Below are 25,811 nucleotides of genomic sequence, written 5' to 3'. Positions count from 1 at the left end.
CGTGATGTCCAAAACCCTGGAAAGAGTTTCCAGTCCACTGAACTACTGATAGAGATTAACTCTGTAATAACTGTTACTGTAACTAGAGATTAAACACCAGGAGGAGGGCAACATTATTGTAGCTTGACCCACAATACACACTGGACATTCTAATCCATTTATATAAACTTTAGTAATGACCTCTATTGCTAAAATGTCTTCTCAGGAAGATACACGGCAACTTCTACCTCTCCTCCTAAGGTTGCAATGGCAAACCTGTGCATGATTCCACCCAAGTTCACTTCAAGGAACCAATAATTTTATTGGGTTCCCTTATAGATTGTAGATAAGAGATTACCTACAGGAGCATGGTAGCTTCTCCCTCAAAAGGCTGCACAGAAAAGCCTTACTCAGCATGAATGATGGCTGGCCCATAGCCTTATAGATGAACCCCTTCCCCTTGTCTTCCCTGGCTCATATACCCTAGTCTCTCCCTGAGCCCACAAACCCCATGCAATTAGGGCAGAGAGCTGCAAACAGTGGATAGTATGGAGCTGCTGGATACTCTGGCTAGGGTCCTGTGACTCTCTTTCTTCCTCTATGAAGAAGGATAAACAGTCAACAAGCCCAGCTGGAGTGATCCTAACAACCAGCACAGCTCAACTCCTGAATATGGGGGTTTTTGGGCTCAGAGGACAGTCCCAAACAAGAGCACTCATCTTTCAAGTTCTGAAGTGTGCTCCCTGAGCACACATGGTCCTCAGTCTCCTGTTCCCTTTTACAGAGCTGCAGCCGGAACCCAACAGCAATAGCAGCAGATAGCCCATCCCACACAAGAGTGTCGGGAAAATCACTGTACAGAAAAAGCTTAAGCAAAATGCCACAAATTCCATCAATTCAGTTTGCAAACTAACTTTCTCTAATGAGCTGCTGCTGCCCAAAAGAACCCCACCTGAGGGATTGTGCAGGAAGAGTTCAAGAGGAAAGCTCTATGCTTGCAGATTATCCATGGGCAAATAGGAGAAAGAACAAAAACCCTCTAACCAGCCCACGAAATCCACAAGGACAACAAATCCCAAAGCAAAACGGAAATTACATTTCATCTTCTTGGGCTCTGTGTGTTGCATTTTGGAAACACCCCCCAGATTATACCACCACAATGACACTTGGCTTTAGAAAACATCTTTTACTTAAAAACGAGGCCTCACTGGACCTGCCAATCTAGTCACACATGTCACACATGAATACATCTAACAGTTACAACACAACACATGACTGACACAAAATGATTGCTGGCGAGAGCTTGACAATGTTTTACTAGAAATAAATATTACTGCTTAAGTCACTGGTACTCTTTGCTGAGGTTAAACTCCAGCAAACAGAAAGTTTGCTTGGTGGATTTAGGGGGTCTGTTGGGCCTCTAGGAGAGTAAGAAAGTAAGGCCTGAGGAATCATAGTCTAGCTTAGGGCAGACCCCAGCACATGCCTTGGATATACAAGGCTATTTAACACAGTGACCTTTACATACACATAAATATATCCTTCCCTATGCTGATATCTGAAATTCACATCATTTAAAATTAAGAGGCAGACATAGAGATGAACATTCTATATAAACAGTTAAATCTCAGCTTTAAAATACAAAACCTAAGTATGCTTCATACAGTTTTCTGTCCAAAAGTCTCTCTCATGTGGGGTTTGGTAGCATTCACATTGTGCAGAGATCTCCGAAGGTGTAGCCAAACTTGAAGAAGAACACCTCTGATAGGCCACTGGGAGACCTGTGAGTGACATGGTCTCAATAATACATGTTCTTATCCCACCAGCCTGTAGAGGTAGGAAAAGGTAAATCAGAAATAGAGCCTGTGGGGTGCAGGGCACAAGCATCAGAAATCATTGAGCTGAACAAGAGGGTACAGCTGGTCCCATTTCTAAACACTCAGTTCATTTATATCATTACTCACTTCCAGGGTAGAGCCTGATGAACAACTTTCGCATCTCGTCATACACCCAAATCAAAATGGCATGTGGCACAGCCACAAACCAGTACTGAACCCTGGAAACAAACAGAGGGAAGTGAGACCTGGCTTATCCAAAGAGACAGCCCAGACCCTGGTCAATGGTGGAGGCAGGGGTGGAAGCTCTCTCTTAGTTTTCCCCTTCACTAGAAATGACAAATATATTACACCACACAGCACAGACCTGCCAAGGTCCTTACTTAAGCCCAGCTGGGACTGCTAAAATCAACCTTGGTCTTTGAGGAAGCCTGCTGGATGAGAGTGGTGATGGCCCAGTTAGGACTGGAAACCCCCTTTCTTCCACTGGGAAGTAGGACGATGAAGGGATGGGTTTCCACAGTTTGGGATCCATTTAATCTCTTTGGGAAGACTGGAGAAGAGCCTGTGGGAACCCCTAGTGTTTATTCCGGTTGTGATAGCTCAGAAGTGAAGCTGGCTTCTTCTTACTTGGTGCCACCGAAGGTCAACTCACCTGAGCATGGTAAAGCTCAGAGCTGGGACACTCCCGAGACCATAGGAGAGGATCAGTGCAACGATGACCTGTGAGGCGATCCCCACCCAGATGACTTTATTTCTGAAACACACAGAAGCGAACAGATGCTGAATTCCCAAGGTCACGCGCCCAGGAGACAGTGCCACAGGCCAAGCCAACTCCTCATCTATTACAGGTGTGGGCTGTTCGAGGGTCCTGAGACTTTTGTTATCCCCATGTGACAGGTTCATTACCCTGAAGGTAGACATGGAGGTACCTGAAGAGCCCCTGCTGAAAGATGGAATTCCTCCGGGTTTTCCTGATGATCAGATCCGCAATTTGTTGGATCATGATGGCAACAAAGAAAGCCGTTGAGCCTGTCCATTCCAGGTATTTTCTCTGATACCTTGTCTGTCAGGAGGAAGAGGAAGATGAGAACCTGGAGGAAACCTGGCTCTCTCTTCCCACTTCACCTAGATTAAGGGTTGGACCATCTCCTTGTGTTCAGGAGGAAATTATCTTGAAACGGATGATAAGGGAAAAGACACTAACTTATGTTACCCCACTGAAGCTCTTAAACTGCTTACACTTCCACAGCGATTGTGGAACTAATGCAAAAGGTAAGTTAGAGGGGCTGGTGAGATGGCTTGGGGGTTAAGAGCACTGGCTGCTCTTCCAGAGGTCCCAAGATCAATTCCCAGCAACCACATAGTGGCTCAGACCATTTCTAGGGGGATCTGATGCCCTCTTCTGGCATGCAGATGTACAGGTAGACGGAGCATTCATACATTACATTTTTTTAAAAGTGAGTTTGAGAGATGAGGCTGTGCCTTCTCAAAAACCAAGTCACTGTTACCAGGGATCTTCAGGACTTTGTAACCGAGAAGCAGCCAAGTCTGCCTCATCAATCACTTTCAGGAAAGTGGTTTTCTGTGACAGTGTGGGTGGGCAGCGAGAAGAGAGGAGAAGGACCAGGTGGTGCTGGCCTAAGAACTCTTGACTCACCCATTCCTGCCCGTAGCTGTCTTCCAAGTCATTTATGTCATCTGTTTCCCATGCTACCCTCAGGTTGATGAGAGAAGTGGGCCAAAAGCCCTGCTGTGCATAGACAGTGAAATAGACGAGGAAACCTCCCAGAGCTTGCATGAGACCTGAAAGAGGGAAGGGTTCAGATGTGTGTGCTATGCTGGGCCCAGAGAGCTGCTGGGTCTTGTGCTCTTCTGGGTCTTCCTCCCACCCTGCCTAGGACTGGAATGAGTTCTTTGGGAGAGATCTTGTATAGTGAGGCATGGGTAGGGGATGACCAATGATGTTACACCCTCCTCATACCAATGTGAAGGTAAGAGTAGATGGCCAGCTGCGTGTTCACCAGTCTGTCTTTCTTCTTGTGGCGAGGTTTCCTATTCATAATGTCACTTTCTGCTTTCTCATAGGCCAAGGCAATGGAGGGGATCTAGAGAAGGAAAGATCCTATGAAACCAAATCCTGGAAGGCAGAGCATTGGTAAGCAAGGGTGAGCCAGAGGTGGGAGTAACTGGGTGATGAGGATGGGGAATGAGTATATCCGGGGTGCAGATAACAAGGGTGTATTGTTTATATGGGATTTAAAAGATATCCATCTTTAAAATCAATCTGCTTTGGGAGTGACAGTGTGGTTCAGTGGCACAATGGTGCTTACCAGAAGCATAAATAAGGATCTGGGCTTTTAAAAAAAGTCAGCCTGCTTTTTAAAATCACCATAAAGCTCATTTTGAAACAAACCATGAAGCACAAATTTTTAAAAAAAGCCACCATTTATGCCATAAAACACCATCCTTCCCCTTTGGCGTGCAGCTAGACTACCAAGCAATGTCGTACAACGGTAGTACTCTCACAGGTCCTACCATTAAGAAAGCCCTTAGAACACAGAGCCCTATCCTTACATTCAGACTTCCCAATGTGGGAAGTCTGGACTGGGCTAGGGATTTTGTATTTCAGAATTGGTCCACATTTGGAGAGTCATTGCAGGATGAGTAAATGATCAGGTGTAGAAGGTCCTGGAATATTAGAGTATGAAAACATTCTGTTCAGGAAGGATATCTCAGGTCCTCCCTCAAAGATAAAACACCTTTTATTTTCCCATAATGCAGGGGTCAGACCTAGATGTTATATAAACATGAAGACAGAGGCCACGGTCAGGGCCACCTTTGTACTGTAACTTCGGATCGCTTTCTGTTGGTTTTCTTCTCCTTGGCCTAGGTAAGCCAGAGCCAAATGGGAACATTCATGGGGCTTTGTCTAAATGGACACAGGCTGGAAGATGGGAATTCTTAGATGGGTGACTGTTGGAAATAATAACGAAAATCTGAAAAAATCAGATGAACACACACAAGAGCCCCTCCTGCAAGAAGAGCCAGTTCCAACTAAACAACAAAGAACAAACCCACTATTCCATTCTGTGTTTAGCTAGGCAGTTCCAGGTCACCGTGCTCTAACTTAACATGGGTGACTGTGGGGCCATCACTTTAAGGCACTACCTCTTTCCCAGAGCATGATTGTGTGATCACTTCTCCAAACAGGAGATGAAACTGACGATGGTATATTCTTTGAGAGGTCAGAACTCACGTCTTTAAAAGAAAAAAATTCAGTACTGGAGATCAAGTCTGCTTCTTATCCTAAAACTCTTGTCATGGGGTAAAATGATTTTCATTTCCAAACACTTGACAGGTCTCTAGTCCACTGCTGGGAAGCATGGTCTATGGACCAGAAGGACAAGTGTCACCTGAGAGCTCATTAGAGATGGTAGAAATGGCCAGTGGTATAGAAGGCTCCAGGAGGCGACAGGTATGACCTCTATCTCCTTGGGTCTGTTATCAGATCTTTTAGTATCACTTACAATGTCTGTGCCCAGGTCGATGAATAGGATAGTGATGGTTCCAATAGGCAGGGGGAGCCCAGCAACGATGTAGATCAAAAAAGGGCAGAGCTCGGCGATGTTCTTTGTCAGGGTGTACGCAATGGTTTTCTTCAGGTTGTCGAAGATCAGGCGACCTAGGGACGGTATGTCTCTTTATAGGACTTGCTTCTGGTCTCCCAGGAAACCTGGCTACCAGAAGACACCCCCCAAGACCGCACTCACCTTCCTCCACCCCTGTGACTATAGACGCGAAGTTGTCGTCTAGTAAGACCATGTCAGCTGCGTTCTTAGCAGCGTCAGAACCTGCTATCCCCATAGCAATCCCGATGTCTGCCTTCTTCAGTGCTGGAGAGTCGTTCACTCCATCACCCGTCACGGCAACGATGGCGTCCTGTGCAGACCCAGCGGGAAAATAGGAATGAGGCATATAAAGACACCACAGGTCCACCAGGAAGCAGACCCCTACTCCTTTTATCTTGAGGATGGAGAACTACTAGAGCCAAAAGCACCTCTTTGGGGAGAAAAAGATAAAGATGGACGATCTTAGAAGACAGAATAGGAAGCTCTGACAAAGGCGTAAGCAAAGGAAGAAGTTAAAACAAGAACTCCAGTGTGTATTCCCAAGAAAAACACGTGTTTCATGGAGTTCTCAACCTACAGATTCCACCATCCATACAGAAAAATTCTGGAAAGCAGAGGAGAGCTGTCTGTGGTGGTATATGCTTATGCTTTACAGTATTTAGAAAGTTGAGGCAGGAGGATCATGACTTTGAAGCCAGCCTGACATACACAGGAAAATCATGACTCAATAATCAAAGATGGAGGAGAGAGAGAAAGAGAGAGAGGGAGAGGGAGAGAGGGAGAAGAAGAGGGAGAGAGAGAGGGAGAGAGAGAGGGAGAGAGAGAGGGAGAGGGAGAGAGGGAGAAGGAGAGGGAGAGGGAGAGAGGAAGGGGGAGAGGGAGAGAGAGGGGAAGAGGGAGAGGGAGAGGGAGAGGGAGGAGAGGAGAGAGGGGGAGACAGAAAAAGGAAAATACTGAAAAAGAAGATCGCCTCTATAGTAAATATGCATAGATTTTCTTGATGTTATTTCCCCCAAACAATATGGACCATCAGGTATTTACGCAGCATTGACAATATAGTTGGTATTATGAGTCATCTGGAGATGATGTAAAGTCCACAAAATGTGAGTACTTTCTATAATAACATTCATCAGTTTTAGAGATGGGACTTAAGTGGTAGCGTGCTTTGAGATTGTAGGTATTCCAGGAACTCCTTCCCCATAGCCACCAAGGATGGCCATTTCTTATGTCTCACTTATGTCATTATATGTATTTACTCTTAGAAAGCCATTCTATATTTATACCCAATCACAGTCACAAGTGTTTGAGTGTCTTCTCCACCAGGGCCCATGTTCTTGTGACAAAATAAAAACATATAATGTGTGGCTATGGGGTGCTCTCAAAGACGAACAGAACCTCAGTCCTCCCAACATGTGCTCCACATTTCCCAGTGGAGAGCCAGGCCTTCTGGTCCTCTGGGAGCTGCTGCTGACCCACCTGCCTCTGACAGCCCTCCACAATGATCAACTTCTGCTGGGGTGATGTCCGGGCAAATACGATTTCTTGGTAGTTGGTCAAAAGCTCATCCAGTTGTTCTGGGGTCATGTCCTTCAGCTCCATGCCAGTCACCACAGCGGCTTTAGCTTCTCTAAAAGGGCCAGAGGAAACCGGATGAAGCCAAAGGCCAGATCATGTAGTGAAACAATTCTGGGCACGTTTTCCCTGCCAAGATATTAGCTGAGGCTGAAACAGGAGGCCATTTCCTGTTTTCCTATGACAATGGGAATAAAATGTCAACTAGACTTCCTTCCAGAGATGGGCAAGCACCGAAGAAGGAAAACACATTTCTTTCCTTCTCATAGCTGCCTGGATGTGTGGTTATGTAGGTGGCTATGAAGCCAGAGCTGACAAAGCAGATATATAAAAATTATTGACACAAAGTGTGCATTTGTGCTGGGGATGTGGTGTGGCTTTGTGGTAGAGGACTAGCCTAGATTTGACAAAGTAAACAAAAGAGCAAACAGAATAAATAAGTAAATAAATAATTGCCCATTTCACTTCTGGGCAATGTGATAGCAACTGGCATTAAATGTGTGACCGTCCTAAAGAAATAAACCAGCCACAGCCCCTGTTTTTTTGTTTTTGTTTTTGTTTTTTTTTTTTTTTTTGCAGAAGGCTGTTTATTTATGCGAAGGAGCGATGGCAAGTTTAGATTTGCCAACCGTCCCCAGGGACTCTGATCACCTGGTAATAATTTATTACCTGGCAGCCTTGTGTTCCTACCAAGCATCAGTGCCTGGGCAATCTAGGTCATTGTTCTTTCCTTCTCCCAGATTCAAGGGAGAAGATCCCAGTGGTAACCTCCTCAACCCACCATTCTAAAGTCTCTGATTGTTTATGCCATTCATGGCCTAGGCAGCTCCTCCCCGAATATCTCCTCATAAAATCTGTTTTTTCCCCCCTCTCCTTGGCTAGATGGGAGGCTCCCCAACAGGTAGGGACAGCATCTGTTCTGGTGTTTGATATAATGCCTGGTATGTAGCTGGAAGGCAGCAGCCATGTTGAAAGAATTGATGGATAGATGAGTTAAAAAAAGGATAGGCGGCTAGATGGCAGACAGACATGTTTGACAGAACGAAGCTTCCGTTCTACTTGATAAGTAGGGAAAGAGAATATGTTTGCACGACTCCACTGAATATGCAAATAAATTCCTAAGATGCTCACTGTTGGGGGTGGGGGTAGGGTATGCATGAGACCAGAACGATTCTCAACATCCTTAATTCTATAACTCGGTCAATAGAGGGTAATTTCATCTTCTCTTTATTTTACTCTTTCTAAGCTGGGCATGGAGTGTGCTGTCCTGTGGTGCACATTAATTCCAATCCATGATGCAGGACCCGTAGGATCATCTTGCGTAGTGATGCTACCTTAATCGTTCTCAATGCACTCCTGGGATGTCCACACAATATGCATTTTCTATAGGGCACAGCCTATCGTGAAGCTACAGCCAACTTCACCTCACTGAAGCTTGAAATACCAGGCAAGGGTATTAATGTGCTTGGCGTGTACCAGACACTCAGTAAAGTTCTCAGTGAACGAATGAATGTAGATTATAAGCCAAGCCAACATATCCCTGCCCTGGGAGAGTGTGAACCAGAGGATGGTTTGTTCTCGCTCGTGAATCTCTGGTCAACAGGGCCCGGTGGGTAAGGACTTGACGTCTGCTCCATCAGTTCTGTGGCTACCTTTTGTTGACCTGCTCCACAGCGATATTGCGGCGTTTCGCGATGTCTTCCACTGTCTCGTTGTTGGCCGATATGATTCCTACACTCTTGGCAATAGCTTTGGCGGTGATAGGGTGATCACCTGTGACCATGATAACCTGGAACACAGACAACAGAAACTCGTGGGTAGTGAGGGGCTTTGCTGGCTAAGTAGGGGTTTGTGGTTCAACATTTACCAAAACACTGCCTACTCTCGCAGGACCTAGAGAGTGATGATTTTACTCATGGGCAACTCTGGATGTCAGACACCAGACAGATGCACTGGGCCACCCTTTCTCCCAGGCTTCTTACATATGCCCCCCAACTCTAGAGGAAGCCTTCAGCTTTGCCAGCATTTTCATTTGTAAGAGGGCCCATGGGTGTCTCCTAGAGATAGTTGTGTGCTGCTTTAACAGTCCTAATGCTAACACAGAAGCGAAATTCATGTTTGTCTTCCAAATCATGAAGACAAATAGATTATGGAAAGTAAACTAAAACCTTTTATTAACTGTCATAGTCTAGGGCAGTGGTTCTCAACCCTTTGGGGGCCACGCATCAGATATCCTGCATATCAGAGATTTACATTACAAGTTATAATAGTAGCAAAATTAGTTATGAAGTAGCAATGAAAAAATGTTATGGTTAGGGGTCACAACACAAGGAACGTATTAAAGGGACGCAGCATCAGCAAGGTTGAGAACCGCTGCTCTAGGGCAATCTAATGTCTAATTCACGGCACCAGCAAGTTCTTCTCACCATAGGCACTGCATTGACTCACCCTACACACATTGTCCTGCTTTTGGGGACAGTTACCAAAATCTCAGCAGCATAAAGGAAGAGGTCTAAAACAGGAATGATGACGCCCACTTGAACATAACTAAAGACTGACGCTGTGCTCTGATGATTATGCTTAGAAACCGATAGAACATAGAGGGAGGGAAAATAGCACTCACCTTGATCCCGGCACTCCGACATTTGGAGACTGCGTCTGGCACAGTAGACCGAGGAGGGTCGATCATGGACAGAAGCCCCACAAAGCAGAAGTTGGAAGTGGGAAAGTTTACGGAGTCGACATCAAAGATGTAACTTTGGGGGAACTGCTCTGCTGGCAAGTAGAGGTGACAGAAACCTGGAAGAGGAAAGCACTTGGGTTAAGTGAAACCGGGATAAAGTATGATCGCAGGAAGAGTCAGAAGATGGCTGTGTGGCTTGGTGGTGGAGGACATGCTTAACGTATGGGAGGTACTAGGGAGCAGCGGCTGGGTACGACCATCGTCTTCAGCCTCTGGGGTTGAGGTCAAAGGCATTCTTATGTCTGGTAGATCTCCACGATCATTTGACTTCCCTCAGGTTTTTCATCACGTAATCATGGCTCACTGCTTCTCACGTTTCAGTAAGCAGGCGAGGGGTCAAACAGGAGGTTCCTAGAGTGACTCTAGTCACACAGAGGCCAATCTTTTGTTGCAAAGATCGCTTGGTGCTGTGGGTCATGTAGTGTGTGTTCCAATTATTAGCATCTCGTTTATGCATTTTTAGCTGCTGTATAAACTCGAAGAGCCCGTGGAGGCACACATTCCACAGACTCCGGGTCCAGTGGTAAGCACTTTCATGGTGCTTAATGAGCCTTCTTATCAGCCATGGGCTGTGAATTCATCATTCTGTAGCTCTGAATAGGTGCCGTTTGGTCAGCCCATGATTCCGACAGTGGAACACACTGCCCCATTACATCACTCCAGAGATGGCATTTCTAAAGTTCCATCCATCTCCAAGATGCCCCATCTCAGTTCCTTGGCTCCCTTTCCACTGCTCGTAAAATGAGATAACTGATCATTTCTGTAGTCACCATTCCCTTCTAGGAAGTTGCAGGGTCTTAACACTTGCCTCATAGGGTCTCACTGATTGACTCTCCTTCATATTCCTTGCTTGTATCAAATACCCACCCGCTCCCTTGCTCAGGGAAATGAAGGCAGTTGCCTCTTAGTGAGACCAGCGTCTCTCCTCCCATCGCCTCCAGCAAGGATGATCCTTAACAAACCCTGAGTGGGACTCTGACCTGCTCACCTTTGTGAGCTCCGAGCTCTCTCCTAACTTTGTAAGACAAAATGCCAGTTCCTCAGCAAATATTTAAGGACCGTGGCTTCAATCTGTCTCCTCAGCCCTGTTTCCCGGAGCTACTCCAGCTCATCCATCCTGGGACACTTTATGGGCCACTTGCTCCACCATAAGCATAAATCTCATTCCTTTTTTCTTCTTCTTGGCCTCTGCAGTTCTCTCACATGGCTGTTTTTCCTTTCCCCCATTCAAATTCTGCAACTCAAGGCCCAATTTAAATGTGATTTCTTCCGTAAAGTCTCTATGTCTGGAATCACCCTCATCCTCTTCAGTGTTGTCTCTTACATGTTTTTCTTTTGTTTACCAATGGTTTTCTTTTATTTTTTTCAGGGTCAGGGATTGAGCCCAGGACCTCATACATGTTAGATAAATGTACCACCACTCTCCAGGCCCCCGCATTCTTCTTTATATGATCCATGTGATGCCATGGCTACTCTGCTGGTTAGTGGGACTTCTTCCATGACTCTCAGGAGGTAAACACGGATGTTCTATTACACTCACCCAACACACGCTCGCCCAGACCGCCCAGCTCCATGTAGGCTGTGTGGAAGCTATCAGCAGAGCTCTTGTCCAGTGGCTGCTCCTGGCCATTGATCATGATGGTGCTGCACTTCTCTAAGATCCTCTCAGGGGCTCCTTTCATCACCACGAGGAAGCGTTTGTCATTAGGGTCCTCTGTCTCATGTATGGAGAGCTGGGAGGATATGGAACAGGCAGGTTAGTTATGGCGTCTTAACCATGGTTCTTCCAGTTAGCAACAGGACAAGCAGGGGGAACATTTTTTTTCTTGCCATTTGCCCTCAAAGAATAAAAGAGGAGAAAGAAACATGGCACTCCCAAGTGTGGCCTGTGTTTTGGTATTTGTAACTAATTAAAAAGCTAGAAGGGCGTGTCGAGCTGGAACCCACACTAGGTACTGCTTGTATTTCAAACAGACACTGGCTCTTTAAGGCCTTTTGAAGAGGCCAAGTGTGCTCATGCTTGAATAAGCTATGGAAAGTGGTGTTGTGAGAGGTGGGACTAGAAGAGCCCTGGTCTCACTTCTCCCTCCTAGTGGTGTGCAGCAGCCATCTTTTGTATGTGCATGTGTATGTATGTGTCTGAGTGCACATGTATGTGCAGGTGCACTTTACGTGTGTGTGTGTGTGTGTGTGTGTGTGTGTGTGTGTGTGTGTGTGTGTGTTCTATCCTGGTTTTTGAGGGTTCTCATTGGCTTGGAGTTGACCAGGCTGGTTGGCCAGTAAATTCCAGAGATTTGTCTGTCTCTGCTTCTCAGACTGAGACATCTCCCCAGCCTTGAGCAGCCATTTGTAAATGCTGAGCTTCCTAGGTCAGTAGGAATTTCTGTGCCTCTCTATCTCAGGATGGATATAGTTTTACTATCTGGACATAAGAGGAAATGGCAGAAATGTAGAGAAGAAGGCACTGTTGTTACAAGCAGACATTTCTCCTCCTCCTCTTCCCTCTTCTCTTCCTCCTCCTCTTCCTCCTTTAAATAGTGCTGAAAGACCCCAGCTTAGCAGCAGTAACGCCATTTTGCAAGGCTGTACTTAAGATGACTGGTTCAGAGAAAGGTTAGAAGAACACTGAGTACACAGCGGCTGCCAAGCAGGATGTGTTTGGTTGAAGGCCTGGCAACAGGACGACTGCGGTTGAGCACCTGACAATGAAAAAAGCCCCCGGAGAGGTCCCACACCCTGGTGGGGGGCTGAGTCAGCCGTTATGTTCCAAGAAGGTAGCTAAGAAACTTGCCCCCGGGCTGAACCCTTGTGGGGCCGAGTCAGTCCTTATGTTTCAGGAAGGTAGCTAGGAAACTTGCCCCCGGGCTGAACCCTTGCCACATTAGAATCCACCAATTATATCCCTGTAACCATGCATCTGCTTCTGTATGCTTGCTTCTGCTCCCCAAAATCCTATAAAAAGCCCATCCTTGGTTCCGTGGGGCGCGCCAGTCCCCCGAGTGACTGAAGCGCCCGCAGGTGCCTGTGCCTGTGTATCCCGACAATAAACCAAATCCTCTTGTTGATTGTATCCTGTGGTGTCTCGGTCTGGTCTTTGGAGTTGGAGGGTCTCCATCCCGAGGGAAAGTTCTCCCTGAGAGCTTTTCAGTGCTTAATAGGAATTAAACTCAGAGCTTTGTAAATGTAAGACAAACTCTCTACCATTAAATCAGATGCTCCAGGCCAGGAAACTTTTGACATTTTTTTTTGAAAAAATAAAATATACAGAAAATTTCTACCACTTTGGGATTCACTGTTGATTCAAATCAGTAGTTACTAGACTCTGAGTAATCAAAAATAAATATAACTTTTAAAAAATAATAGAAATAAAATGGATTTGCCAGGTTTTTTTTGTGACCAAGAAAAAACAAGTCAACCAATTAAATAAAAACTTAACCCAACCCATCCTAGTCCAAACCAAAGAACCTCCTGTATTGATTACCATTATCACCTCTATTTTCTGGATGGTTGGGCAGAGCTCAGTTTGCCTAACACATGTGAGACCCCATGGTTCAATCCCCAGCACTACAAAGAAAAAGCTCTAGATTGAGGTGTGCTGGCACATATCATGGTCACACAATGATGACATCACCTACTATGACTACATTTTTATTCAAAGCTCAAGTCACATCCTTCACTCAGCCTGGCACTCTGCAGGAAGTCCCATCTGCAGTAGGAAACTGGGAGGCAAGTTATGGGTCTGAATTGAAGAGGACAGACATGATTGGTTACTGCCATTGTTGGAGCCATTCAAAACAACTAGACAATGATGGCTGTGCTCTTCCTAAACAGTGGGTAAAAAGGAGGTTCCAACCAATGGAATATGGGATGGAAATAAAACATAATTTGATTGGTTCTCAGGACTTGCCTGCTTCAAGGGCAGTCTCAGGCAAGCTTCTTTATGTGACTTACATGACATTTCTGCATCTGTGAGGTAGACTCTGTACAGATTTTAGAGATTGTTAAAACTGGTCAGTGCTACCTTGACACTGTGAGACTATGATCACAACATGTTCTAAGGGTTTTTTATTCCTATTTTATACATTAGGATTCACTGGTCCTACCTCATAGGTCTGTTACAAGGAAACAAATAAAGTGCCTGGCTTATATAGTTGGTTCTTATTTCCTTAGAAGATTTGCTCCAGAGACCAAGAATATTAAAATCTAAGATGCCCCTCATACCCATTATATTATAAGACATAGTATTTACACAGGAGCTAGGCACATTTCCGATAATCCTTAAATGACCTGTAGATGACTTACACTATCTAATATGTCAGTGCTGTGTAAACAGAGAGAATTCCAAGTCTGTCTGTCTGTCTATGAGCACAATGTAAGACACATGGACTGTTCTTAGGAGGAGCAGACCCTAAGAAGCTCTTTGCTTTTCTTTTTCTACCTTACTTCAGGGATGGCAAGGTTGGCTTTATGTCTTTTTTTGGTTGTTAGAAAAAAGGAGGTGGGGGGAGGAGGAGAACAATGACACCACTGGAAAACCTGACCTGATTTGACTAATGCTTGTGACCCTATCTCCCACCCCTCTAAGGTCTTCTGAAGCCAGGTCTGGTCTCAAATAGAGAATAGCAAATGGGTGAGTGCCGTAGTTGTTTTGTTCTAGTGACAAAGATTGCCAGGTGTGAGGGGAAACTCACCTGAAATTTGTTGGTAGAATTAAAAGGAATTTCAGCCACTTTGTGGTTTCTTTTCCTAATTCCCATCACGTCACCCAAAATGACCTCTGAGAACTTTAGCAGAGCAGTTTCTGAGGCGTCTCCAACCACAGTTCTCTGGGAATCAAGAGAGAAATGCTTACAGCACATCATCACCTAGTTCTTTTGTGACTGTTTTCAACAAATCAACTTGCCTTTACCACACCAACATGTGGTTGACTAAACTTATCACCTAGCTGAAGAGACAAGGTCATTAGGTGGCTGGGCCAGGACCATGGTAAATATAAAGCAATGGTGCCACCTACAGGCACAACAGGAGTTTGAGCAAGGAGCTCTGTTGTGCAGTGGGGCTTCATGGTCTACATGAGTAGGAGACAGATATTAGGGGGTGCGGTGGGGGTGGGGGATAAAGCCTTCTAGAATGCACTGCCAGGGACAGAAGTACAGGTGTGTGTGGTAAGCAGTCTGTCATCAAGACTCAAGTAGTAGAAAACAGGGACTCACAGGAAAAAAATTAAGCGAACTTTGGTGAAGGTAAAACCAATCAATATTTTAAAATTAGTGACAGATGAAAACGATGGAAAGGAAGGCTAAAATCTGGGAGGCCCATGAGAGGTGGGGGGTCAGTGAGAGGTAAGGAGGCCAATAAGAGGTGGTCTGGCAACTTAGATGCAAGTACTGATCTTGCATCTAGCGTGTGAAGTTGTGTACATGTCAAACCTACAGTGGGAGAACTTGGTGGCTCACTGGAAAGAAGAAACTCAAAGATAATTTCTATAACCTTTGGCCCAAAGACAAGGAGAATGACTATGTCAGTGCAAACATTATGACATCCTGTTGACTGGAAGCCAGACCGGGCACAGAAATAACAAGGGGACACATTCAGCTTTGGAGGGAAAAGAGGGAAGGGAGGGGGAGAGAGAGAGGAGAGGGGAGGGGAGGGGAAGGGAGAGAAAGAGAGGAGGAAGAGGAGGAAGAAGAGGAGGAAGAGGAAGAGGAGGAGGAAGAAGAGGAAGGTAGGACTGTGTTTTTTATTCAGTGTTCTAAGACCACTTGATATCCTGTATTCTAGTCAAGAGGAGAATGTGCTATGTAAAATCAGACCTCTTACTTCCATCCAACTATAATTTGTAGTTCAGCAAATAACATTTGTTTATCAAGGAACTCTGATAATGTCCACCTAGCTTCCAGAAGTCAGGAAAGCAAATTCAAGACACATTTGCTTCTGGGAATGAGAGGGAATTTATATTTCTGACAAGTACCCTTTGTAATTTTTCAGTGATAGATGGAGTGAGAAAGACCTTCTGCTCATCTCCAGAGCCAGATTTGCTCTTACTAGAGCAAACTTTGCCCAGTGGAAGAGACTAAATCAAGCTCACAAATAGAATAGAGTGACCTTATGCTCCTTGTGACATAAGACCTAGAGTGTCAGCAGCCTTACCTTCATGATGGGGACACTCTCCTGGCCTGGCCTGAACTCTGCTCGGTTACACAGTGTTATTATCTTGGACAAGGAAGCCCAGGTTCCAGAGCTTTGGTCAAAGGCTTGTTCTGGACACAGAGAGAGAACAGTGGTTAATGTGGGTGATGGGTCTGACAGGCCCCAGTCACACCCTTCCCGTAAGACCAGAGAGCCTCAACCAGCCCCTTTGCTTGGGTCCTTGTCTTTAGGCTTGGGTGTTCCACAAAACTCACTTGTTTGGTTTTCACTAGTATCAGCCACAAAGATCTGATTGTCAAACCACAAGTGAGCCACAGTCATCCTGTTCTGGGTCAGGGTCCCCGTCTTGTCTGAGCAGATGATGGAGGTGGAGCCAAGAGTCTCCACTGCCTCCAGATTCTTTACCAGGCAGTTCTTCTTGGCCATCCGTTTTGCCGTCAGTGACAGGGTAACCTAGCAAGAGGGGAGAAATGATGCTTTAGGGACAATCATTTTGAACTCAGGTTAGCTGGGACTGACTTTCGGGGGAGAACTGGAGCAGACATGGTATTACAACTACAAGTCTGGATTAGTGAGTTGAAAGCCACCCCAAAGCCCTATTAACCACAATCTTAAAAATAGATTAAATATAGGACATGTCTATTATCTCTATATTCTTTGAAGAAAGTGCCTGAAAGTCCACAGGCCACAAAGATAATTCATGCAATTTGACACATGCTCTTCAAAAGTGAGCCCAGTTAGTTGGGCTGTGATAAATTGCCTGCCTAGCATTCATGAGGTGATGGGTTTAATCTCCAGAACCACAAAACAAAACAAAAAACCAGGAGTGAGACCTGGAACTCAAAAACATTCTTCTCCTGTCTTTGGTCTGGACAGCACTTGGCCACTGCTCCTGTAGTTAAATGGCTAGCATTTGAACCCTCCTCCCTCTCCCATGGGCAAGAGGGAGCTTTTGTCTAATGACTGAATTAGATGGGCCTGGGTAAAAGGACACAGGAGAGAGTCAGGGCTCAGTCTCAGGTTAGGTAAGAAAGGGGTTGAACTCCTTTATAAAAAGAAGGGGTGGAGAAAGGGGGTTTAGAAAAACAATTAGGGGAATGTGTTGTGTTCAGAAATTCTATACATGGGGGCTTGACATTTATCTTCTCTGGATAAAAGGGGGTGTGAAATAACCTATGTGAACTAACCTAGATCTTCTGAAAATATAAAATTTCTAGGACGATGCGCCCAGATGTCAGAAACATCACAACTCTTATTGTCTACCTCTCTATGAAACCATCCCATGGTGGTCTCAGGAGGAGAGGGTGTGTGGCACTGCAGATGGGGAAACTGTGGTTCTACAGCCACAATGATGGGTGTCGGGGTGCAGTCTCTCTAACAGCATAAACTCACAGTGACAGTAGCCAGGAGGCCCTCTGGCACGTTAGCCACAATGATGCTAATGAGGAAGATGATGGCGTCGAGGACATAGTACTTCATGCACACGGCGGTGATGAAGAAAATGATGCCAATGGACACAGCCACTCCTGCCACAATATGGACAAAATGCTCGATCTCAATGGCAATGGGTGTTTTCTCACTCCCAACGCCTGAAGCCAAGGAGGCTATGCGCCCGATGATGGTACGGTCACCCGTGTTGATGACAATGCCAGTTGCTGTACCTGCAGGGAAGAAGACATTTTACCCTAGGAGCTCTGCTCGCAGCCCTCTCTGGCGGGCTGCAGAGGAAGCCAGCACTTGACAACACAAAGGCTAACATAGTTCTCTGGTCCCCTCAATTCTGCATTTTTTTTCCCCTGGGAAAAGCTCTAGAGCAACGGACTGGAGGGATGAAAACCTCAGAGCCAAGAGGGAGAGGCATCTGGCCTTACCCCTGAGAGCCAGCTGGCCTTACCTTCCAGGCAGGTTGTGGAATAGAAGCCTATGTTCTTGGTTTCCAAGGGGTTTTCATGGGTAAACTCAGTTGAACGAGCCTGGGGCTCAGATTCCCCAGTGAGAGAGGAGTTATCTACCTGAAAGAAAATTTGAAAGTAATTCAAAATGAGCTACTTTAGTCCCTACTTTTTCTTCAAAACAGGGAGAGAGTGCTGGGTACCTCCCAGCAGTCTCCTGGAGGAAGATGTCCTTGATACTCACTTTGCACCCTTGGGAAAATACCAGTCTGATGTCTGCAGGGATCTGGTCCCCTCCTTTAATCTCCACAACGTCCCCCACCACCAGTTGCTCTGCTGAAATGACCTTCTTTTCGGCATCTCGGATGACAAGAGCTTGCTGTGGACGAAAGCCATGACAGACACCTAAGCATCTGGGGAGCACTGTGACCTTCCCACTGTGCACCTATGGAACCCTGGAGTGGGGGCTGTGGACCCATGGCTGTCAGAGTGGTGAGGGCAAAGCTAATGACTGCTTCACAGACTCCAAGAACTAATTTTTCTTGAGGTCTGTTCTTGGAACCAGAAAAGTCTACCATTGCTTGGCAGACACAACCAAGGCAGATGATAAAGGTGAGGCCCCTCCTGGATGGCCAGGCAGGTGAAAACCAGCCAAAGAGCTAGACTCCTGCTGCGATAGGGGAACGTTAATGAGGGAGCGCCCTGCTTCTTTCTTGGCGCTGTAGGAGGCATCTCGTGTACTCAGAATCTTCCCTTCTAGCTGCCCGTTCTTTCACCCAGGGCCAGAGTTTTCCTAGCTACAGACACAAGGATTCCTTGAAAAAAGTAGACCGATGGATCTCCTTGACTGTTGGTGAGGAACATTCTAGAACCATCTGAGAGGTTGTCCAAAATAGTTCAGAATATGTCGCCCAATGACTAATGCTCTGTCCTTCTTTTCCTTGATCTGAGTGTTTTCCTTGATCTCACTTCAGCCCCACGACCACTTCAATTCTGTGATGAACTAGGATTTGGAGACCTGAGCTAATTTGACCAAGATGCCCCAGGCAGTGAGGAGTGAGACCACAGCTGCCTCCTTACCCAGAATTCAGGAAGAGACCAGAGTTGCATGGCTCCTACTCACCTGGGGGATCATCTTACTAAAGCTGGCCATGATGTTGGTGCTTTTGGCTTCTTGGTAATAAGCAAAAATCCCCGTTAAAATAACAACCAGGACAAGTATGGCGCCCAAGTAGACCTGGGTTGGGGGAGAGGCAGTAGTCAAGGAAGCAGAAAACCCCACATCTGAAACAGTCTAGCCTGACTAACAGCGTGATGCCAAAGTAGAAAGTTCCTACCCAGTTCCATGTGGTAAGTCACAAATACAGAGATACTGAAAGAATTGCCACGAATTACCTTCAGTCTATGGAGACAGGTGTACATGGAGGAAATAAATTTTGTGCTAATGTTCAGATATCTTCTTTTACATATACACATATTCACCACCCCTTCCCCAGCCTGAAATCAATCACTCTGCCCCGTGCCAGCCTGAGGACCATGTATATGTCCTCCAAAGATGTGCCTGTCTGGTATTTAACATCAATGGCCACATGCAACACCTAGCTTTTGGGAGCTGGTTTCTCTCTCTTAGTGTGGCATCAGCCAGTTCAACTCTTTGCACTTGGCACTGGGATGCGAGCAGGTTTAGCTGCCCTCCACGGGAAAAGGAGAGATTAGCTTTGAGGGAAAGAGCTTCCTCAAAGTACTTCCTAGTGATTTTCTTCCTCATCGTGGACTAAGTGCCTTGTCTGTATTCTAAAACCCGCAACTATGTTGTCTGAAAATGAGATTCCACTCATTTCAGAGCTGGGAGAATGTCTGCATATTCACCACTGCCTGGCGGGTGATAGAATCCTAGCTTTAGCCTAGCACTGTGTCCACTGATGGCCACACCTGATGACTGCTTTTCCCCGTAACAAAGGGAAGCCCAGGATGGTTGCTTACGTTGTCTAGGGATGCGGAATTGTTGACGTACTGGATCACAAATGCGATCCAGCACAAGGCAGCACCTATCCACAGGAGGATGGAAAAGCCCCCCACCATCTGCTTGAGGAACTTGATAATCTCTGGAGTTTGCTTGGGAGGGGTAAGAGTGTTGGGCCCATCCCGAGCCAGGAGCTCTGTAGCTCTGACGCTGGAGAGACCCTGAAAAAGCCAAGAAAAACATGCATAGGAACAGACAGTCACTCCTCATGTTTCTGCAGGTTGTGGTTAGGCAGGAACACTGCCCGAGAAGGCCCTGGAAATGGGAATGATACCTTGGTCTCTCAACTCTGGCTTATTATTATTCTTAACAAAGATTACTTTTGTTTTTATTGATGGGGTACCATGTGATATCCAATATGGACACATTAACAAAATTTTTAAGTTAGTTTAAATATCTGTCTCCAAAAACGATTTCTTATCCTGGATGGTGTCTTAGAGATTGCATCCAGATCTAGGAAAATGTTGTACCTCTAAGCTCTAACCCTAACCCTAATTTTACTTTTTATTTTGGGACATTGATATGTAGCCCATACTGGCCTTGAACTTGCAATCCTTCTCTGCCTCAGCCTTCTAATTACTTTGACACGTGCATATGCCACCACACCCAGCACAAACTATCATAGAAAACACTGTGTGCATATCTTTTTCTAATTCTGTTTAAGCTAGGAGCAACATCTCTGTTTTGTTCATTTTGAGTCTGCTCTAGGATCCAGTGCTTTTGCTTGGTAGTGACTCACATATTTGCTGCATCACTAGACTCTGAGGTACCAACTCGTCTTCTTGCTGCTCTTTTTCCAGAGCCCCTTCTCTCAGTAGCTGTTGAACTTTTCCACAAGGCCATTCCAGAGGTATTTCTAATAGTACCTGTGATGGTTGCGTGCACACTGAACACACACAAACCACTTCCCTTGTCCCTTATTGCCAAACGGTACAGCATGACACCCATTTACACAGCGTCCAAAGTACATTACGTGTGAATGATCTAGAGATGCTCTAAAGTAGGCGGGAGGGGATGTATCTGTCATCTATTCCATGCAAAGAGTGTGCCATGACAGAAGGGACTGCACTGTTTGTGGATTCTGGAACACATCACTCAGAATAAAACCCCCTGCCATTTCTGCTGTATCTTTTTTCCTTCTCACTTCTACCCTTCTCCTCTTGCCTCTAACATGGCAAACAAGATTGGAAATTAAGTCAAATCCCCTTGCACCATGTGTATCTATCTATCTATCTATCTATCTATCTATCTATCTATCTATCTATCTATCTATCTATCATCCACTCACCCACTCATCTGTTCATCTATCCATCTATATCTTGAATCTGTTTCTTCCACCAAGCCCCTCTTTCTCTCTCTCTCTCTTCCTGGGCTACCCTGTTTTGGACCTTCCTTTCAACCCTATCTTTTTGTTCCTTTTTTTTTTCCAGCTTTTTATTTTACACACACACCTTTTTTCAGACATAATTTTTTTTTGGTCACATTACTTTCATCTAGAAGTTGTGTCTGCTTATACAATTACTGTAGCTCCTCTCCCTCAGCTGATCATGGAAGCGTGCGATGCTTTCAGTGAGGCTTTCCCTAGCCACCTCTATACCTCACCTTTCCTCAGCCCTTCCCCCACACACATCAGTCTTGCAAACCCAGATTGCTCTTGACCCACTCTTACCCTATCCGACCCAGGGGCATCCCTCAGACTTACATCTGGATCGTCATTCTCAACCCCATTCAGATACTGTAGGCTGTTCTGGCCCCTTTGTTTATTAATTATCCATCTCTCTTTGTACAGTTTCAAGCTCTCCATTGTCACTCCAGTTGTATAAAGTGAATGTTAAGCTTGCTTATACATCTGCTGTCTTAATGCCAGGACTGCCTACTCCTGTTTGCCTTTGCTGCCAGTCCAGTGTGAACCACATAGTAGGTTTTCTCTCTCTCTTTTTTTTTCATTTGAACAAATGAATATTCATTTTCTGTCCAGAGGTTTGATTTTGGGCTAGAGAGATACAAGAGCACTTGCTGCTCTCATAGAAGACCAGGACTTGGTTCTCAGCACCCACATTACAATGCACAGCACCTGTAACAGTTCCAGGGGATCTTCTGACCTCTGTGGACTGCATACATGTGGCATATTTATACATGCGCAGTCAAAAACACTCATACACATAAAAATAGTAAATTAATTAATTAATAAATAAGTACACTTTTAAGAGAGGCTTAAACTTTTGAAATTGAACTTAGGTTTGAATCCACAGAAGGAAGCAACACTTTTGTAGTGAAGATTTTGTAAAGTTCTAAAGCGCTCTAGTACCTTGGACTCTGAGATGGAGATTCTGGGACCTCACTTTCCAACAGTGGCCTCCCCAGCCTCCAATATAAAGAATCCTGTGCACCATTTGCTTCATAAAGCAACTTGCGGCCAGGATCTTAAGGAGGGTGTGTACCATTCTGGGGATCACAGCTCCCTTGTTGCTTGTGTCTGGGCTTCTAGAGGAGCCTGGCTGGGGCCTTGGGTCAGGTAGGCCAGCTCTAGCAGGTGGAGTGGCTTGTCTTAGGATCCAACCATCCAGAAAATGGGTAGTTTCACAGGTGTGGCCCCAAGTTACCCCAGCCTGAGTACACCAATCTGCATAGTTAGGATGTGTGTTCCCTCAGACCTTCAGTCCCCTGTTGGCTTACCTGGATGATGTTGGTACCATATTTCTGTTCCAATTCTGTATTACTGAGTCTGTGATCATCCTGAAATTCACAGAGGCAAAGGGAGTAAATGACATCATTCCAGAAGACTCTACCCACCTAAAAGGCTGGAAGTAGCACAGAGGATAGAAGGGGACAGGAAGCTTGGTAGGGAGGAGAAGGCTGAGCAGTGAGTAGCTGGTACAGGGGACCTTGTCTTGAAGCCCTGCCTGCTCTGTGAGTACACACAGTGCCATTGACACCCAGACACTCTCCTTGGTTTTTTATGAGCAATAGACTGCCTACTTGCCTCAGTCTGCTCTCTAGCTTATGCATCGTCATCTTATAGCCATGAGCTAGTTGGACACTTCATTCAGACCTGGATGCTGAGGCTGGCTGGCAGTGATTAGTGAAGCCAATGTACACATGGGGTGAAAGCAGGAGGGAAGGGAGAGGGGGAGCAAGGCTGTGGCTGTGGGGGCTCTTTCTGCTCCTAAGAATTAGACCAGGACAGGCTTGTCATTCAGAGAGATTGGTTCCAAGGCTCTAATTTGCACAGAGATCAAAGTTTGAAATTATTCAAGCATCATATCACAAACTGCAGGACTCTTGGGAAGAGCTTTCGAGAGTAGAAAGAGGGCAAGGGGTTCATTCTTACAATGAAGCAGGAGAATGGGGTCAGATCATGGGAGTGATTTCCCTACACCGTATTCAAAGTACTTAAAGAGAAATTCATGGCATAACTGTGTGCAGAGCTGAGCATGGTGAGCATGCCTGTAACCTCAGGACTTGGGAAGCCCATAAACAGTCCTGAAGTTCAAGGGCAGCGGAGCCACACAGCATGCATCAGTATGAACTTTACAGCAAGTCCCTGTCTCCAAATATAGTATAGGTAAGTAGACATATGTAAAATAAAAAATTAGCAGGCTTCTGAGAGAATAGGCATATATCCAAGTAGCGATCTCAAGGGCAAACCTTGTGTTTCCATCCCAAATGCCAGAGACACACAGGCTTAATAATTGTGTGTTACCTAGTACTTCTCTTTGCTCAGTTAATCCTATCTGCAACCTTAACAGATAGGCATTGAGTTTTCCCTCTTTAATCAGGTCTCAGCCAGAATGCAGTGCAGTCTGGCCTGGAACTTGTGAACCCTTAGCTTTCTAAACGCTGGGGTTATAGATGATTGGAAAGAGAAAAATGAGTGTCGGTCACACTGAGATTTAAATTTACATCAGTCCAATTTCTGAGCCATGCCCTCAAATGTCTACCAGGAATCATGCATTCAACAGTCTAACAGTTTGCTTTTACATGTTTAACAAGCGCTCCAGGAAAGTCAAACAGCTCTGACTTCTAGTATTTGTTTGTTCCTCATGAGGTTCTCAGGATGCCAAGTTCCCCGGTATCAACAACTGGCAACCCGGCTTGAATAAGTTTGCATAAGTCGGGCAGTAGCCCAACCAGCACAGGGCTCTGAGGTCTGCCAATGAACCGCAGGACGAGCCAGCCCAGCCTCAAGCTCCCTTTAGCCTTCCTGAAAGGATCTCTAACGTTCCACATCCAGGGTAGCTGTTCATCAAACCCATCTGCTTTGATCACCCAGCGGCATAATAATACCACCCTTCCGTAAAGAAACTTAACTTCTAAAACATTGCTCATTCCCCCACCCTCCCAGACTTTGAAAACTGTTTCCCATTTTACATAGGGAATAGCGAGGGTGGGGGAGGGGGAGGGGAGTTCCTGTAGCTTGATTGTGCCCAGTTAAGCTCCATCCTAGAGAAGGGTTTAGATTGAGACTATGATTGTGGAATCCAAGCCCAGCGTGTCTATTTCTAGCGCAGCCTTTTTCCAGGAACACATAACACCTCATATGGTAAATGAGATGAACCGGCTCTGCCTCCAGGGCTTACAATTAAGCTCCCGGTCCTATCTAGGACTGCCTCCAACCAGAACTCAGGAATCTGGCAGCAAGGATAGAGAAGGACATAGGAGACCAGGACACAACCAGTAAAGATAACATCACACTCTGACAACAAACAGACAGACAAACCAACCAACCAACCAACAAGGAGATTGGAATCCTTCGAAGATATCCCACGCCATGGACGCCATTTTTTTTTTTCTTTACCAGAGCAAAGTCATAACGACAAGATCTCTGGTGAGGGGGCACCAGACTCTTTTGCCTTCAGGGGACTGACCAGATCAAGTTCTTTCTTCAGCTCCTCTTTCTCGTGACTCTTGTTGGGTTCCAAGTCCTTGTTCTTCGCTCCTTTGAACTTTTTGTCATCCCTCTGGTCTGCTGGCTTGACGTCTTTAGTTCCGTTGAGCTCTACAGAATAAATTTCTGTTTTCTGGAAGAGAAGCAGAGATGCAATATTAGCTCCAGAAAGGTTTTCTTGAGGAGGTGCTTAGTTCCTCCTAGAGGGTGGGGAGATCCCAGGAGGGAAAGAGCGCTGGCCCCTACATCCCCACCTGGAGAGGAAGCGGAGGACCCAACTGTGGGAAGTATCTCTCCTTCCCTCGCAAAAATATTTCCCTCCTTCTTCTGTGGAGACAGCAGCCTTGTCTGGTACAGCCCCAGCAGCATCTTTGCAAGGAACTCCTTCTCTGGGGCAGGGCAGGTGGGAAAGTTACCATTTTTTCTAGCACCTTGGTCCATGGGTCACACCAGCTGTGTCACCTTTCTTCTTAAGGAAGCGGTGAAGTTTCAAATAGGCTCACTGCGAGTGTGGCTTTTCAGACCACCTTGCATCCAACAGATCCCAAGTGTCACCTCCAACCCGGAGCTTGCAGAACAGCTGCTGTGCTGCTGGCTTGGCGACCCTGGGGACCCTTCCTACACATCTATACTAATTTCTATACACTATCTGCCCCAATTTTTACCATATATATTCTTGGTGGCTGAGAGTGAGTTTGGTGTTAAGATCGCCCACCCCCTATTTTTCCAAGACCAGGCATTTCTTTTTGTTTTTCCCGCGCTTTCCGATGGTCGTCTAAGGTTCTCACTAGACGTGGAGATATAACGCACCCGGCGCATACTGTGGCTGGTGGTCCAACCCGCTGGCAAACGATGTAAGACACCGGATGCTGGCCTGTTGAGGTGAGCCGGATAGGCGTGAAGATGCGCGTTGCTTTAGCGCGCGCCGGACTGTGGTTCACAGAATCAAGTCTGAACTTTTGGTGGCGGCTGCCGCGGCCGCGGCGGGTGTTGAGGTCCGGGTCCCTGAGTGGTGAAGGCGAAGATGTTGGCGTTGCAGAAGCAAGGCGCCAACCCGGACGCAGCAAGCACCTCCGCGGCCGATCACCAGCCACTGT

At 46.0% G+C, this 25,811-nt stretch overlaps 1 protein-coding gene across 2 annotated transcripts; it reads right to left on the bottom strand.

Moving 5' to 3' along the window:
* Positions 1 to 1,147: 1,147 nt before the first annotated feature.
* Positions 1,148 to 25,811, bottom strand: Atp12a (ATPase H+/K+ transporting non-gastric alpha2 subunit). 2 transcript variants are annotated; one of them, NM_133517.2, is made up of 23 exons: positions 25,525 to 25,811; positions 24,695 to 24,847; positions 22,503 to 22,562; positions 19,787 to 19,987; positions 18,927 to 19,040; positions 18,048 to 18,182; positions 17,806 to 17,923; positions 17,304 to 17,572; positions 16,166 to 16,364; positions 15,912 to 16,021; positions 14,453 to 14,587; positions 11,302 to 11,494; positions 9,642 to 9,817; positions 8,671 to 8,807; positions 6,923 to 7,073; positions 5,588 to 5,756; positions 5,345 to 5,499; positions 3,799 to 3,922; positions 3,475 to 3,620; positions 2,747 to 2,880; positions 2,470 to 2,571; positions 1,944 to 2,035; positions 1,148 to 1,806 (listed from the first exon to the last, which is right to left on the bottom strand). In NM_133517.2, the coding sequence occupies exons 1-23, from the start codon at positions 25,531 to 25,533 to the stop codon at positions 1,778 to 1,780; spliced, it is 3,111 nt and encodes a 1,036-aa protein (NP_598201.2). In that variant the 5' UTR covers positions 25,534 to 25,811; the 3' UTR covers positions 1,148 to 1,777. The 2 variants fall into 2 exon arrangements, with proteins under 2 accessions (NP_598201.2, NP_001288593.1); NM_001301664.1 differs by lacking the exon at positions 25,525 to 25,811 and having other exon boundaries at positions 24,695 to 25,275.

The sequence above is a fragment of the Rattus norvegicus genome, chromosome 15, assembly GCF_021556685.1.
Source record: "Rattus norvegicus strain SHRSP/BbbUtx chromosome 15, alternate assembly SHRSP_T2T, whole genome shotgun sequence".
In the NCBI taxonomy this organism is placed as follows: domain Eukaryota; kingdom Metazoa; phylum Chordata; class Mammalia; order Rodentia; family Muridae; genus Rattus; species Rattus norvegicus.
The sequence above is the reverse complement of the archived record's forward strand: the minus strand, read 5'-3'. Positions and strand labels throughout refer to the sequence as shown.

Excerpts from the sequence above, each read along its gene's own strand:
- Atp12a (NM_133517.2), bottom strand. Across the intron at positions 7,074-8,670 it reads GTGGAGCAGGTCAACAAAAG|AGAAGCTAAAGCCGCTGTGG; the intron begins GTAGCCACAGAA and ends TGGCCCTTTTAG. Across the intron at positions 1,807-1,943 it reads CATCAGGCTCTACCCTGGAA|GCTGGTGGGATAAGAACATG; the intron begins GTGAGTAATGAT and ends CTACCTCTACAG.